General features: G+C 49.9%; 2 protein-coding genes across 3 annotated transcripts in view; one reads left to right on the top strand and one right to left on the bottom strand.

The window, feature by feature from the left end:
* Steap3 (STEAP3 metalloreductase) overlaps positions 1-10,813 on the top strand; it is a 48,726-nt gene extending 37,913 nt beyond the window's left edge. The window contains exons 4-5 of the mRNA XM_052736744.1: positions 735-899; positions 9,293-10,813. Coding sequence (XP_052592704.1) covers positions 735-899; positions 9,293-9,574 — 447 coding nt within the window. The 3' untranslated portion in view covers positions 9,575-10,813. The remainder of the gene's footprint in view (positions 1-734; positions 900-9,292) is intronic.
* Positions 1-16,401, bottom strand: part of CUNH2orf76 (chromosome unknown C2orf76 homolog) — a 134,069-nt gene that overhangs the window by 20,732 nt on the left and 96,936 nt on the right. The gene's annotated exons all lie outside the window — the stretch shown is intronic.

Below are 16,401 nucleotides of genomic sequence, written 5' to 3'. Positions count from 1 at the left end.
ACTCTCTAATCTCTTACCCTCAAGCTGAGGTTGGCCAGCAGCCAGGAAGGAAGCCATGACTTTGAGAAACCAACTCAATCTTTGTCTTGTTTCCTTGATCCCTAAAATGGGTGTATCTATCTTCAGGAGTCATCATGAGATTAATGACTTTTTAAAGATTATTATTATTATTGGTTTTTTTCAAGACAGGGTTTTTCTGTGTCCTGGCTGTCCTGGAACTCACTCTGTAGACCAGGCTGGCCTCAAACTCCCAGAGATCTGACTGCCTCTGCCTCCCAAGTGCTGGGATTAAAGGCCTGTGCCACTACCACTCGGCTTAAAGATTTATTTTTAATAACGTCTGTATGTCCATGTATGGGTATGTGCACATGAGTGCAAGTGCTCTTGAAGACCGGAGGAGGGTGTCAGAGCCGCTGGAGTGGGAGTTACAGGTGGTGGTGAGCTGCCAGACATGGGTGCTGGGAACCAAACTTGGGTCCTCTGCAAGAGCAGCAAGTGCTTTTAACTGCTGAGCCATCTCTCCAGCCAGTATTGCTTTCAAGTACCTGGGGAGGACTTAGAATGGGCCTGGCACATGTTCACTGTCCAGCAGAGCATGACTATAACTGTGGCCTTCCCATTCTTGTCCTCTGGTGCTTATTCACACATGCTCTGGGGTGCCACATGCTCTGGGGTGCCACATGCTCTACGGTGCCAGCTTTTGCTAATCGTGGTCCTGCTTGTCCTTCTGCCAGGTCCTGGCCAACAAGAGCCGCCTCTGGGTTGAGGAAGAAGTCTGGCGCATGGAGATATACCTGTCCCTGGGCGTGCTGGCCCTGGGTGTGCTGTCACTACTGGCTGTCACCTCACTTCCATCCATTGCCAACTCACTCAACTGGAAGGAGTTCAGCTTCGTGCAGGTAATGCAGATTTCCCCTTGAGAGCCAGCTGCAGCTTGGCCCTGGTCCACCCTGCCTTTGTGCTCTATGAACCATTTCAGCTTGGATCCTGGTTGTAGCAGGATACTGGGTCAGGTGCTGAGGACTCCCCATCTTGTAGGGTCTCCCAGCCTCCCCGATCCTGCTTTAGCTTGCCCAGGGCAAGTTCATCTCCCTGACCCTGGGAAGCCTACCACATCTGACAAAGTATGGAACCCTGGCCTGAACTTCCTCAGGGGACACAGGATGTTTCCATACAGAGTCATTGCAGGATCCTGGTGTACAGAGGAAGGAGGCAGTGAGCTGTGAGTGTGCTTAGAAACTCCCTCCACCAACACACACCCTCAGCTCAACTTCTACCAAGGCATACACACCCTCAGCTCAACCTCCACCAACACACACAGACCCTCAGCTCAACCTCCAACACACACACAGACCCTCAGCTCAACCTGCACCAACACACACAGACCCTCAGCTCAACCTGCACCAACACACACACACCCTCAGCTCAACCTCCACCAACACACACACACCCTCAGCTCAACCTGCACCAACACACACACACCCTCAGCTCAACCTCCACCAACACACACACACCCTCAGCTCAACCTCCACCAACACACACACACCCTCAGCTCAACCTCCACCAACACACACAGACCCTCAGCTCAACCTCCAACACACACAGACCCTCAGCTCAACCTCCAACACACACAGACCCTCAGCTCAACCTCCAACACACACAGACCCTCAGCTCAACCTCCACCAACACACACAGACCCTCAGCTCAACCTCCACCAACACACACAGACCCTCAGCTCAACCTCCACCAACACACACAGACCCTCAGCTCAACCTCCAACACACACAGACCCTCAGCTCAACCTCCACCAACACACACAGACCCTCAGCTCAACCTCCAACACACACAGACCCTCAGCTTAACCTCCAACACACACAGACCCTCAGGGGCAGGTAGGAACTAAGTGTGAGGACTGCCCTGTCTGTGGTGGGTGAAATAGGGTTTCCTAGATGGTGCTATTTCTTGGACAAATTCAGAGAAAAAAGTATGAAAAGTGTCACTTACAGATAGAGTACTTGCTAAGCATGTGCAAGGCCTTACTTCAATCTCTGTAAGATTAGATAGATAGATAGATAGATAGACAGACAGACAGACAGACAGACAGATAGATAGATAGATAGATAGATAGATAATGAATGGATTCATGCTGGTATAGGTGGATGGATAGATGGACAGATAGATGAATGAATGCATGTGTGAATTGATGGTGATAGGTAGACAGATGGCAGTTCTCCAGTAAATAAATTATGGATTTACTTCCTGTAAGAGAGTCACAGTGTTCCTTGGCACATCAGAGGTTCTAGTGTGGTTTAGACACACACACACACACACACACACACACACACACACACACACACACACACACACACACTTGTGATAACCGGGTATCTGTGAACGCTGCCACCTCCATTCTGTTTCTCAACTAACAGCTGCCCACATCAGGGCAACAGTGATGCTGGGAAAGGGTCTCCTTTCAGTTTTCAAGGCAGTGGCCACTCTGAGCATATACTGGGTACCGGGTGTCGCTATAGGCCTAGGACTCAGTTGGGATAAAGGTGAGCAGAGACTGTAAGGGACACAGCCCACATGAGGGAGATGTCTCCAATTCCCTGGCCCCACCTGATGTTCTTCAGAAAGTACAGGAGGATCAGTGCTGGCAGATCAGCTCATCCCTCTGGTGGACGGAGCTGACTCATCTTGGCTCCTTGTATTGTTATCAGGGCAGAGAACAGCCATATCCACCCCCACTGTCAACCAAAATCTGTAGCTTCTCTGTTCAACAAGGACTCGGAGGGACAGTGACAGAATACTGCTCTTATATAACCCAGATTAATTCTTTGTGACTGGGACCCTTAGCGTACCTTAGAACCAAACAGCTGTGGTTGATTTTTAAAGCACGGCTGTGAATCTCCAGGGCTGTGCTTCTCCCAGAAGGCCCCTGGAGGAGGGCTCAGGGCTGACACATGCTGGCCTAAGAGGGTGGGGAGGGAAGGCATTTTCTTGATCTGCCGCTAATCCTTGCTTGTCTCATACCCAAATCTCGGATTTTTCACTTCCCGCCTCAAGTATCCTGGGTATGTGGTTTGGCCACAATTAAAACAGTCTGTGGGTCGCTTCTCTTTCCAGAAAGTTCTTCCCTTAAGCAGCTGTAGATTACATGCTCGGGCTCTGGCTGCTGGAGGAAGCCTATGGATTTGGTTTTGTTAGCAAAAGCTGTCTGGGACTCCTGAAGTCATGCTTTGTTTTACAGATTGAAGCGAGTGGGTAGAAACAGCAGGGTTTCATTTATGGGGGTCTGATGCCTGCACGCTAGCCTCAGAAACCTCATGTTCTCTCTTCTGAGAGCTCCAGGATAGAGGAGGGTCTGCCAGGGTCTCTGAAGTCAGTTCCCACACCACCTGCTCTGTGGGTGTGGGCAGACCATCCCCCCCACTCCACCCCAAGCCTCAATTTATACTACTGAAAAATGAAATTAGTCCTGTAAGGGAAATTTTTGTGAGACACGGTGAAAAATTAGAGGTGAAAGGAAAATAGCACATCACTTCTCTTCGTGGGGTGTCTGGTCACAGCCTCGCTATCTCTGATAAGCACCAACCATGTTTCCTTTTGGTTTTGGAGACAGGGTCTCACTGTGTGACAGAGACTGGCCTCAGACTCTCAGAGATCCTCCTAGCTGGGACTACAGCGTATATCACCTTACTAGCTCCCAATTACTACTATCTGTCTCCCTCTCCCTCTCGATTCTGTTATACCTGGCTGTCCCCCAGGCATTTCCAATGCATAATGCACTTCTTACTGTCAGCCACCATCAAAAATGTCTATAGCAAGGGTGGGCGGGGGAAGATTTTAAAGCCACAAAGCACTTCTGGAGAGATACAGATGTCAGCCCTCCCTGCCACCAAAGGGCTCAGGGACAGCCGGGAAGTCCAGGTGATCCCTAAATGTGCATGCTGCCCTCCAGTGGCAGCAACACAGAGTCGGTTCCAAGGTACCCATTGGCCTCTCTGCTCCATCAGACACATATCTCCATGTTGGGAGCTTCTATCTCATGACCTCTACCTGTGGCACCCAGGACCCTAACAAGAATGTGAGTGGGATACACGGGAAACACGGGCTTTCTGTGCCCAGTAACAGCTGGGGAATTATTTTTTAAATTCATCTATGTATTTTACATCCCGGCCACAGCCTCTGCCCCATCCTCCCCTCCCAGTCCCTCTCCCCATTCCTCCCCTCCTCTTCCATCTTCATCCAGGAAAGGGCAGGTCTCCTATGAGTATCAATTTTTTTAAAAAATGGTATATTAATTTGCAGGAAGACTAAGCACCTCCCCATGTATTAAGGCTGCGCAAGGCGACCCAGTAGGAGGAGTAGGGTCCCGAAAGCCAGTAAGAGTCAGAGACAGCCCCTGTTCAGCTGGGGGGGTTTTGTTGGAAGTTCTGGCCCCTTTGAGTGCTGTTAAGTTCACAAGCAGTGAGGAGCCACTGGATCTAGAAACCTATTGGTGTTCCAAAGAACCTGGGTCAACCCTTGGGCCTGGAACACTCTGTTTAGCTAAGCTGAAAGCCATTGGAATATTGACCCCATTAAAAGGCTCCTTATGCCTGCATTTAACCTTTTGTTTCCAAGGTAATTTCGGTATTGTTTCATTTCATTTAGTTTGGGGGGGGGCAGGGTCTTATTTAGTCCAAGCTGGCCTCAAACTTGAGCTAGGAAAGCACTGGATGCCTGCCTGAACCTTCTGCCTCAACCTCCCAAGTGCTGGGGTCACATGCATGTACCGTCACACCCCTTTCTGTGGTACTGTGATGAAATCTGGGGCTTTGCGAATGCTAAGCAGGCATTCAATCAGCTTAGTTACACCCTCAACTCACTTGGTTTTATTTCCTTTTTGAGACAGGATCCCAAGAAGCACAGGCTAGTCTCACACTAGCTATCTAGCTGAGGATGACCTTGAATTTCTGATCCTCCTGCCTCTGCCTCCCAAATGCTGAGATTACCTGTGTGGACCACCAGTCCCTATGTATGAGGTACTGGGGAGGGATCCCAGTGATTTATACATGGTAGACAAGCAGTGTACTCCTGAGCTCTGTCAGATACCCAGCCCTCCACAGTGGGTTTCAAAGTTTTCAGTTTGGGTTAGTATTTGTTGGGGTGTTTTTATTTGGCATCAGCGGTACTGAACCCTCCCTATTCAGTTAATCTCCACAACATTTCTGTGTCCAGGAGTCTGCAGTGGCCCTGTGTAGATAACTCGGGTGGGGACCTGAAAGTTCAGTTCTGACCCCGAGTTACAGGAGCTTCCTCTGACCTTGCTCCATGCAGCCACTGCCTGAAATAATGACAAGGACCTGCCTGACCCACACTTGGTGAGCGATGGCCCAAGCCCCTTCAGGCTGTAGGAACTGAGGGCCAGCAGGAGTCACGGCTAACAAGCTTCCTGTGTGATAAAAATGGCCCCAGCTTGGTGCACGTGTCTGGGTGTGGGGGGTTATTAATGGCTTCGTGACAACCTTTTTCTTCTAATTTACTTTGGTTATTCGAGGATTTCTAAAAACTGTTCCCAAGGACAGAGAGAATTTTAAGAAAAAACAAATTCTCTGAAAACATCCAGACTTCCCCAGCAGGACTGAAAATCTAAAGGCTTTCTGGCTGTCACCCCTGACTAGAAACAACTAGTCCAAAGTCGGGATTCCTGCCACGGGCATCATGGGACTCAGAAAACAAAGGAAAGAGGGGCCATGAGGTGCTGGCTGTGGCTGGTGGACCCTGCAGAGGTCTCCATGCTGGGCCTGCATGCTCATCCCTCAGTCTTCAGATGGAGTGCTGAGGACCAGTAGCCCACAGGGGTCAAACACTGGGATAAGCAGAACAGGGCTTATCACCCGAAGAGATGCTGAGGACTCCTCCGAGAGGCCACCGTCCTAGGCCTCGGTGGGTTCTTACTGCTGCTGCCTCTCGGAAAGCCTATGGCCATGTGTGGGGACGGTGATTCTTTATCTGAAGACGAGCTAGAGCCGGGCCCTCACCAATAAAACAGCCTGGGCACTGGGGCCCCGCGTGGGTTCTTCAACCTCCAGCTAGAAGGGTGTGGGTGAGAGGATTTCCAAAATTAGTGGCTTAGTCCTGGTGACACATTTGTATCATCTGCTGAACTCTGAAAAACAACAGATGACTGAGCTCCACCCTAAACTAGTTGAATTTGAATTTCCAAGGGCGGGGCTGATGCCTTCATGTTTCACCCCCAAGCTTCCCAGGTGATTTTAATGTTCCGCTCAGGTTTGAAACCAGCCTCCGATTGACCAGTTCTTAGAAATAACATCAGATGGAGAGAGACGGGGGGTCTTGTTTCATTTGGATATTTTATTTGGAGTTTTTAAAACGTAGTGGGAGCAAGGCTAGGAAGATGGCTCATTAGTTAAAATGCTCACTACACAACCCCAGGACTGGAGCTTTGGTTTCTAGAACCCACATGAAGGCTGGGTAGGCATAGTGGCCTACCTGTAATTTCAACCTCAGAAGGTGGAGATGGGAACCCTAAGCAAGCTAGCTAGTGAAATTAGGCTCATCAGCAAGCTCTGGGTTTGACTGAGAGACCTTGCCTCAATAAATAAGGTGGAAGAGGATGGTTCCCAACATCAACCATAGGCTCCACGTGTGTGAACACATCTGTACTCACACACATGTGTGCTCCCCCCGCCCCGCCCCAACAAATGGAAAAAGAAAAAAAATGTACTCAGGCAGCTACCCATGAATACGGTGTACAGGCATTGGAGAATGCTTGTTGCAATGCTTAGCTGGAACATCACAAGCAATGCCTTCTGAATGATGCTCTTTCTCTGGCTGGAACTCACCATCCTGGTTTCATACAAGTGGTAAAGAATAGGGCTCAGTGCACGATTAGTCCTATCCGTTCAATTTGTTCTGCTTTTGTTTTGCTATGCTGTGAATGGATCCTGGGATCCTCCACATGCTAGGCTAGGCAGAGGCATTACCACTGAGCCAGACTCCAGCCACACCAGACCCCTGTCCCTTTTAGAATGGAGTCTGAGCTGAGCTCACACGAGGCAGCATCTCTCAGCCAAGACCTCAGCTCTATTCTGACAAGCCTGGCTAGGAAGAAATCTAGGAGGCCAGTTGCAGCTTTTCTAGAAAGCTCCAAACCAATGTCTGTGGAGCACCAGCCGTATAAATGTGTAGCCGCTTCAATTCAAACCAGTGTAATGGCTCTTTGGAGAAAATATATAGTGCTTTTTGCTCAATGATGACCACCACATATCTCTCCAGCCTAAATTCTCGGTGACTCCTAGTGGTCACAGCATGTCCAGACCTCTCCTCTTGCCCCACACAGCCCACTATACCCCACCCACACCTTGCTCAGACTAGATGTTGTAAGCCCCTGCTTCTCACTGGAGCTGATGACGTGTTGTGCTCAGGACCACTGCCAGTCAAGCCCATCAGGCATGGCAAGATCAGCATCTCCTGTCTGTGGTCCATGAGAACGCAGCCTGGGCTGGGAGATGGTGGCGCACACCTTTAATCCCAGCATTTGGGAGGCAGAGGCAGGTGGATCTCAGAGTTCGAGGCCAGCCTGGACTACAGGTGTTTCAGGACAGCCAAGGCTACATAGAGAAACTCTGTCTCAAAAAAAAAAAAAAAAAAAAGAAAAGAAAAAGGAGGAGGAGGAAAGAGAAAGTAAGAATACAGTGTTCATTGGCTGCTCTTGCCTGGAAATGACCTGCAAGGGTGGAAGCCCGCTGTAAGAATGCTCAGACTGTTTCTGTCCAGGACTGTGATGCTCCTAAGATTACAGCATCATGCACTTTTTCCAAGTGGGAGGTGTGCTTGACGAGGTTCTAAGTTAGTGCTGGGCAGAAGATGAAGCCCGCAAACAGGGCATCGTGGTGGTCCTGTGAGGCTCTCTATACAGTGAGTGCCAAGTCACCAGACCACAGGCCCCAGGAGCTGCCTTTACTACTGGTGCCCAGTCCTGTATGCAAACTAGTGAACTCTTTACCTTGTGTTTATCTGTCCGTCTGTCTGTCTGAGAGAGACAGGGTCTCACTATGCAGCTCTGGCTGTCCTAGAACTCACTATGTAGACCACGCTGGCCTTGAACTCACAGAGATCTGCCTGCCTCTGCCTCTCCAGTGATGGGATTAAGGGCATGGGACACCATGCTTAGCTACCTATGTTTCTCTTTAAGACAATTTGTAATGAATTCCCTTTTTAATTCAGCCTCACCTCAGCCAGGTATTTATCATCTGTTAGATTCCAGTTTGGACTTGCCAGCAGACCTTTGTTTCATTTCTAATACGTATGAAAATATACATCAAATCAGTAGAATGGGTCTTTGGATTGTTTTTTGGTTTGGTTTGGTTTGGTTTTTTGGTTTTTGTTTTGATTTGGTTTGGTTTTTCGAGACAAGGTTTCTCTGTTGTAGCTCTGGCTGTCCTGGAACTCACTCTGTAGACCAGGCTGGCCTCGAACTCACAGAGATCCGACTTCCTCTGCCTCCTAAGTGCTGGGGGTTAAAGGCGTGCACCACCACCGCCCGGCTAAGTAGAATGTTTCTTAAAAGCCCCATCGGTATAATTCTATCGAAAAGTTTCCTGGGAGTCATCAGAAGTCCAAACACCATAGTTGGAAGAAAAGACGCAAAAAAACAAAGACAGAAAAGCACGGTCGCTTGTCGGTCCTTAAAGGCCTTTAGCCTAGAGTGTGGCTCCCGTTTCTGGCCAGGGACACTGGGCTCCAGACGGTGAGGAAGCAATCATAGTGTCATGCATAGGAAGAGCAGAAGGCCCTGGGGTTGTGGCTCAGGTGGTGGACGGCTCGCTTTGCGCGCATCAAGCCCTGGATCCTCTTCCACAGAGCACTTGTGAGGTGGAGATGGGGCGATCAGGAGGTCAAGGTAACCCTCAGTTAGATACCGAGCTTGAGGCTAGACTGGAAGAGGAGAAGCCCGGTCCAGAAGAAGTGAAGGAGAGAGAGGAGGGGGCGAGGACCAGGACCAGCAGGATGGCTCAGTGGTTAAGGCAGTTGCTGCTGCCAAGTCCGACAAGCTGAGTTTCATCCCTGGGATTCATATGGAGAAGGAGAAGAAAACCAACTTCCCCAGGTTGGCCTCTGACCTACACACACACACACACACACACACACACACACACACACACACACCAAACAAAATGTAAAAAAAAGTTTTAAAAGAGAAAGAAGGGGGGGTAGGGTTGGAACCAGCAGTGCCCTGGCACCCACGGCCCTCCTCTCATTTCTGCCTTCTTCCCTCCCACAGTCCACGCTGGGCTTCGTGGCCCTGATGCTGGCCACGCTGCACACGCTCACCTACGGCTGGACCCGTGCCTTTGAAGAAAACCACTACAAGTTCTACCTGCCGCCTACGTTCACACTCACGCTGCTCCTGCCCTGTGTGGTCATCCTGGCCAAGGCCCTCTTCCTCCTGCCCTGCCTCAGCCGCAGACTCACCAGGATCCGCAGGGGCTGGGAGAAAGACGGGGCTGTCAAGTTCATGCTGCCTGCTGACCACACACAGGGCGAGAAAACAAGCCATGTGTGAGGCCCTGGAAATGGAGACAGGCCCAGCTTGTGGGGGCCCGGAGCTGATTTCAGGACTCCTTTCTGGATGCTGCAAATGGACTGATGATATATGCATAGATGGCTGAGATCCAAATTCCTGGGACGCAGGTGAACGTCATGATATTCAGAATGACACACCGTGGGTGTGATATGTATTCACATAGATTTCATATGTAATAGGATTTGCTATTATTCTTACTTAACCGAAAAAGTAGGTCCCTATATTTCAACTTATGTATTTCAAAGCAAGTGCCACACATTAGACAGCAGATCCCATCCTCGTGACATTTGCAGAGGCAGACACACAGTCGGTATAGGAGAGATTTGTACGTGTTGGGTTCTAGCCTTTAATCTCTGTCCTCTATATCCCCTGCTAGCGACATCCTAAAGCTGGTGCAGAGCTGGGCTAAGAGCTGCCCCAGGCGCAGCCTACCCCACACCCCAGGGCTAACAAGGAGGTCCTGAGTGTACAGAGGGGCTGGGTGCAGACCCTCCTGCTTCCCTGGGCATGTGTGGCAGGCTCACCAGGATGCCCTGGAATCCATGTTGGAGCTTTTGCGGGTCTGTCCTTTGTCCAGAGAAGGGTCTGAAGCTGCCCCATCTGATCTTAGCTGAGCTGAGGAGATTGCCCCTCCTCCCTGAAAGTTCAGAGTCACCGCAGAGCCTGCAAATTGCTCCTTCTGAGAAGGTGTGAAGTCACCTCCTCGCCAGAGCCATTAATGAAGCTGATCTTTAGAAGTATAATTGTTCTCCCTCCATTAAGTTGGTGGTGACCCGCCTTCAAACCACTGTGCCTTCTCACCTTTTCTGTCATTAATCTGGGCATCTCCCTAGAAGGCATGGAGTAGACTCCTGTCAGAGCAGCCCAAGGTGGGGGGTGCGGGGCAGCGGGCATCAGAGCTTGCAGAGAATAACCAGCCAAACCATCCCCTTGGATGCACCCCTGGACTGGGGGGCTGTCTTCGTAAAATTGGTCCCTAAGGAGAATAACAGGGACCCCTTTCGGTTTACTCTGTTGCCTGTGGGCAGACAGCCTCCTTTCTAAGTACCCAGAAACCTCACTGTCTCCATGCTCCTCCTGGGGGCACCACAGCGCCCCTGGCCCATGCTTTTGTCTTCCTCCGTCTTGGTTACAATCAACCACCAAAGTCTGCAAATATTATTTTTTGAATTCTTGAAGAGACCATATTCTCATTTTATTATAATAGTTATAGCTGTCCTTTGTTGTCATTTCTCTTACTCTCTTCCTGTGCTTGGTTTATTAATTAAACCTAGTCGTGGGTCTGTATGGGGGAAATGTAACTTCTGCGTGTGAGTGTGTGCCTGTGAGCGTGTGTGTTTCAGACTGTCTGCAGTCCCAGGAGTCCTGAGTAGACCCTGTATTATGATTCAAAAAAACTGGAGCGGGGGTGGGGGGTGGGGGGGTGGGGGTGGGGGGGTGGCGGCTTTTCTGCCAAAGCTACAAGCATCCAACTTTGCTGCCCCAAAGCACAGGGCATCTATCCTCCCAGTCCTGTGACAACCATCTGTGAGGGACAGCTACCCAGCACAGTCCCCCAAATCCTGCAGAGACAGTGATCTACCACTATTACACAACAGTGATCCCCTGGGACTCCCCTGGGCCAGGAAGCAGCATCTTTTGATGCAGGGAAGGAAGAAGGACCAGCCAATGTACAGAGGATACGATGTTCCTCTTCCCACCAGGAGGCATCATAAGGGTCCTTAAGTAAAAAAGGGACAGAAGCCCAGAGCAAGAAACTCTCATTAGGCCCATGGTGGGCAGAGGTGTCACACTGGAGAGTCTGGCTGCTTCTTGCAGGAATGGGCAGCTGATAGCCCATGCTAAGAGCAAGGCCTACGACCAGAACTGGCGCAGGCCACGGCCCACAGAGAGGACTGCTGGAGGCAAAGCAGAGATTTCAACCTAACGGGCCAATGAACTCCCTGCTGACCAAAAGCAGGAAGAGCAGTGGGACCAGCAGAAGTGGACGCCTCAAATGGTCCCACCTGGTAGGGGCCTACTGCCTTCTCCATCTCTCTCTGGAGGGAGATGGTTCCTCCTACCAAAGGTACCCCAGGGGGACAGTGGAACTTCCTCCCTTTCCTCACCCCACTTCTGCCGCAGATGCTTACAGATGGGAAGTGGGTCCTTGTCAAGCAGCTCACGGATGGCAGGTGGGCCTCGTACTCGGTCCGGATCTTGCATCTGTCCCTATTTCTCCCCATCTCCCTAGGCAGTCAGTAGCTTGCAGGAGGCTGGCCACTCCCTAAGCCTGGTAAAGTCTTTGGACTTTGGGTCCCAGAGTGCCTCGGTCCAGTGCCCCAGCCTGAGGTGGACATGCAGTCTGTGCTGGACGCAGCCGCCCTGTTTCATCTTACAGAGCTGTATCGGAAGCGGTGACAGTACACGGCTACCTTCTGAACTTCAGACTTGCCTTCTGGCAATCGGATCACATGGGCATTGCTTCCTTTTGGATGCAGCCAGTTCTGTGGCTGGAGCCTGTGTTCACTGGGCCATCCATTAGATGGAGGGGTTGCCAGGGTGAGCATTAATCTGTGCCAGAGGTAGCCACTGAGGAATGGCAGGTGTACAGGGGAGTGACAGGCTAGTGATGGAGCAGGCAAGGTCCCTATGACAGTCTGGGTTATAAAACCAACAGTGCCAGAGGAGTGAAAGTCGGGTTGTCCTCTAGCCCACACATAGACACAAAACTGTATTTCCTGGAAGCATATAAAGCATTTTTTTTTTGCCTCACAAATTTCTATAATTCCAGATAGTTTATCTCTGCTGAGTTAGATCTCTGATCTGCTTCTGCTTGACACTCAAGTGGAAACTTGGATGCACTGGCCCTATGACCCCTCCCTGCCCTCCCATGAGGTGAATAATGAGACCCTGCTACTGAGTGCTGATTTCATTTATTGGACCCGAAACCAGGCTTGTTTCTGTAAGTTCTCACTGTCGGCAGACGCTGGTTTTCAAAACTGTCTTAGTCATGGAAAACTTCCCTACCCATCAGGCTTCTGCTTCCAGAAGGATCTATCCTGCTACATCCAGTCTCTGGACTGAAAACATACTTTTTGTTTAATTTTTTATTACATTGTGTGTGTGTGTGCGCGTGTGTGTGTGTGTGTGTGTGTGTGTGTGTGTGTGTGTGTGGTCAGTTTTCTGCTCCCACCATGCAAAATCTGGGGATGGAACTCAGGTCTTGGAGCACATGCCTGTCCTCACTGAGCCATCTCACTGGCCTTGAAGACATTCTTTTTCAAGGTTCCACTGAACTCTCAGGAAGCAAGCGAATTAGTGGGCCGAGAATAAACGGGACAGACAAATGGGGCAAACCAAGGGCTCCTGGCTGCTTCCTGGTGGAAAACAACTTTGCTCACACCTTCAACAAGCCACAGGTGAGACAGCACAGGAGCATCCCCAGAGAGCAGAACTGGGGTCTTCTAGACATGACCGAACCACTGCACTCAGGAACCTGCAGCCGCCATGGCTGTCCGAACACGGTGGAGCCACTCGGTATTCAAGCGTGGCGTGGCGTTTCACCTCCACCTGGGAGTTAGTGGCATTTGGTGGCTCTGGAGTAGGGAGAGCCCATTTTAGGGGCGTGGCCACTCGTAGGTATCCATGTTCCAGAGGATGTCCCCAACCCCAAGAATAGATGGGCAGCACAAACGGAACGCAGTGGGTTATTAACTCATCATCATCAACAACAAACCCATGAGGTTGGTAGCAAGTAAGAGAGGACATGGGAGACATTGGGGGAATGAGCGGAAGGTAAATACGATCAAAATATACTGTGTGCATGTATGAAATTCTCAAGAAATTGATTAAAATATTGTATTTTTAAAAGAGATGGAGAGATGGCTTTTCAGTTAAGAGCACTTGCTGCCCTTCCAGGAGACTGGGACTCAGTTTCCAGCATCTATAGGATGGCTCAGAACCCTCTGTAACTGCAGTCCCAGGGACCTAACACCCTCTTCTGGCCTCCGCAGGCACCGGGTCTGCATGTGGTGTACAGACAAACACGCAGGTGAAACATCCACACACATAAATAGAAGAATAATTTAAAAAAGCAATTAAAACTAAAGAGATACTCACGGCCCTGGGGCGGGAGATACGCCTCAGGTGAAGAGCGCTCGCTGCTCTTGCAGAGGGCAGAAGTTCAGTTCCCAGCACGCACATTAGGTGACTCACAAGCACCTGTAATTCCAGCTCCTCGGGGATCTCACACCTGGCCTCACTAAGCACCTGAACACGTGGTTCATGCCTGGTTGTGCGCGCGCACACACACACACACACACACACACACACACACACACACACACACACAAATGCACATACATTGGAAATAAAAATCTGTAAAGGGGGAGAGGCTGGAGAGATGGCTCAGTGGTTAACAGCTCCTGTTGCTCTTTTATAGGATTCCTAGCACCCACATGGTGGCTCACAAACATCTGTAACCCCTATTCTAGGGGATTCAACAGGTGTGCATGTGGTGCACATACATATATACAGGCAAATATTCATATGCATAAAGTAAATAAACAAAAAAATCTTAAGAAAGAAAAGGAGACTCACATGCCACCAATTACTGGAGTTGCACAAGGAAAGAATTGTAGGAAGGCAAATTGTAAAGAGGGGAAAACCAAGAACTTCTAAAGCCAATAAGACTGGGATCTAGCTGAAGCAGAAAACACAGCGTTCACCAGCAGGCAGAGAAACAAAACTAAGCTACACTCGGCCCCAGCAAGCACTCTGAGAAACAGCCAGGAAAGACAGAGACGGATCACCTATAGTTGTGGATAAGAGATTTCCTAACATGTTGGTGGGAACCAGAAAATAGTGGCTACAGCTCTTAAAAGACAGAGAGGAAGTGATCCTCTTTATGTATTTGCATGTTCATTTGCATATTTAACATTTCCATATTTATGTCCATATGTATGTATTATGCTTCGAGGAGGGTCTTATTATGTAGGCTTGGCCAGCCTGTGACTATGGAGACTAAGCTGGTCTTGAACTGATAGAGACCCACCTGCCTCTGCCTCCCAAGTGCTGGGATTGAAAGCACATGCACCACGCCTGGATCAAGGTACTTTAAGCACACATGAAGCCTTCCTTGGGTCTGATCCCCAACACCACAGAAACCAGACGTGGTGGTGGTGCAAACCTTCAACCCCAGTACTGGGGAGGAGAGTCAGAAGTTCCAGATCATCCTTGGCTACATAGCAAGTCCGAGACCAACCTGGGATGCAAACAGCCAGGTTAAAAAGAGAAGAGCAAAATGAGCATGTTTCCAGGAAACACAACTTAAGAGGTTCCCAATTCATCTTCCCTAAAGATGTGCTCAGTGAGAAGGAGTGTTCCCGAGGGGAGGCTAAAAAGGAAGAAGGAACAGAAAGAAAAGAAATCCCAAGAGTTTCATCAATGAGATGGCTTGGTGGGGGAGGGGGGCGGGTAAAGCAGCGTGCCACCAAGTCTGAAGACCCAAGTTTGACACCCAGGATCCACACGGCACATGGTAAAGAGAACCAACTCCCATAAGCATGTTCTTTCTCTCTCTCTCTCTCTCTCTCTCTCTCTCTCTCTCTCTCTCTCTCTCTCTCTCTCACGCATACACTAAACAAATAAATATAAGAAATACAAAAAACAAGACACATGAAAATAAAAGATAGATGTTAGACATACACCCCATGAAAAGATCATTGTGCAGTGAGATGAACTCACCAATGTCTAAGATCTCTAAATCCCCTGAGTCTCCAAGTCTGATGTGATCTTTCCGACACAAACGCACTGTCCTGAGGCTTTGCATAAACCTAGACACCAGTGTCTACTGAGACACAGCTAGAAGTCCAGCTCCAGGATTTCCTGCTCATAGGCAGTGAACAGGAGCCCAGCATCCATGAGAGCCTGCCTTCCAGCACACGGATGCTCCCAGGACAGAAACCAGCCTCCCTGGGCCCCCTCCACTGCAGCTGAGGACCTCAGGAGGCATCCTCTCTAGGTTTTATATCCAGGAGTCGTTGAAATCACAGGCCTGTGGCACTGCAGGGCACCCCTGTCCTGGGAGGAACAAAGCTCAGCTGTTCTATACCGCTCTTCCTAAGTTAGGGTGCTGCATGTGTGGACGTTCTTTCTAAGAGCTTTAAGAAAGGAGCGGGGAGCTGGATCAGTGTATGAAAATGCTTGCTGTTCAAGCTTGAGGACCTGAGTTTGAGTCCCCAGAACTCACATAAAAATCAGGGTATGTAGTGTCTATAGTCCCAGGGCTGCTACAGGGAGATGGGGAGCAAAGATGGGAGACCCCCGTGAGTTCAAGGGCCAGTTAATGTAGGGTACGCAGCAGTGAACAAAAGATCATCTCAAAACAAGGTGGAAAGTAAGGACTGGCACCTGAGGTTGACCTCTGACCTCCACCCACATGTCACATAAAAAACACAGAGAGACAGACAGATAGACAGATAGACAGATGGACAGACAGACAGGGGGGACTGTGTTGGCCAAGGCCATATGGGCAATCACTACAATGAGCACGAATAGATTGCATTCTTCATTCAAAAGCTAGACATTGTGAGGAGTGCGTATGAAATCTCACCCCTAGCTGAGGAGCTATTGGCCGGTGATGGCTGATGCAGGAGGGAACGCCGGCTTTCTTTAGGGATTTGGCCCGTTAGATTGCCCATGCTCCAGTGGATGCCCCTGGACCTGGGCACATCCTGGCAGCACTAACTAGACTCAGTGGGTTAAACAAAAGATGCCATGAAGTTGTGAGGGAAATATGACAGGGGAGGTCTGGGAGCAGTTAG

This window comes from Peromyscus californicus, unplaced genomic scaffold, assembly GCF_007827085.1.
Source record: "Peromyscus californicus insignis strain IS unplaced genomic scaffold, ASM782708v3 Scaffold_14__1_contigs__length_90479793_seg_2, whole genome shotgun sequence".
Classification (NCBI taxonomy): domain Eukaryota; kingdom Metazoa; phylum Chordata; class Mammalia; order Rodentia; family Cricetidae; genus Peromyscus; species Peromyscus californicus.
Note: the sequence above shows the minus strand (reverse complement) of the source record. Positions and strands in the feature narration are given on the sequence as shown.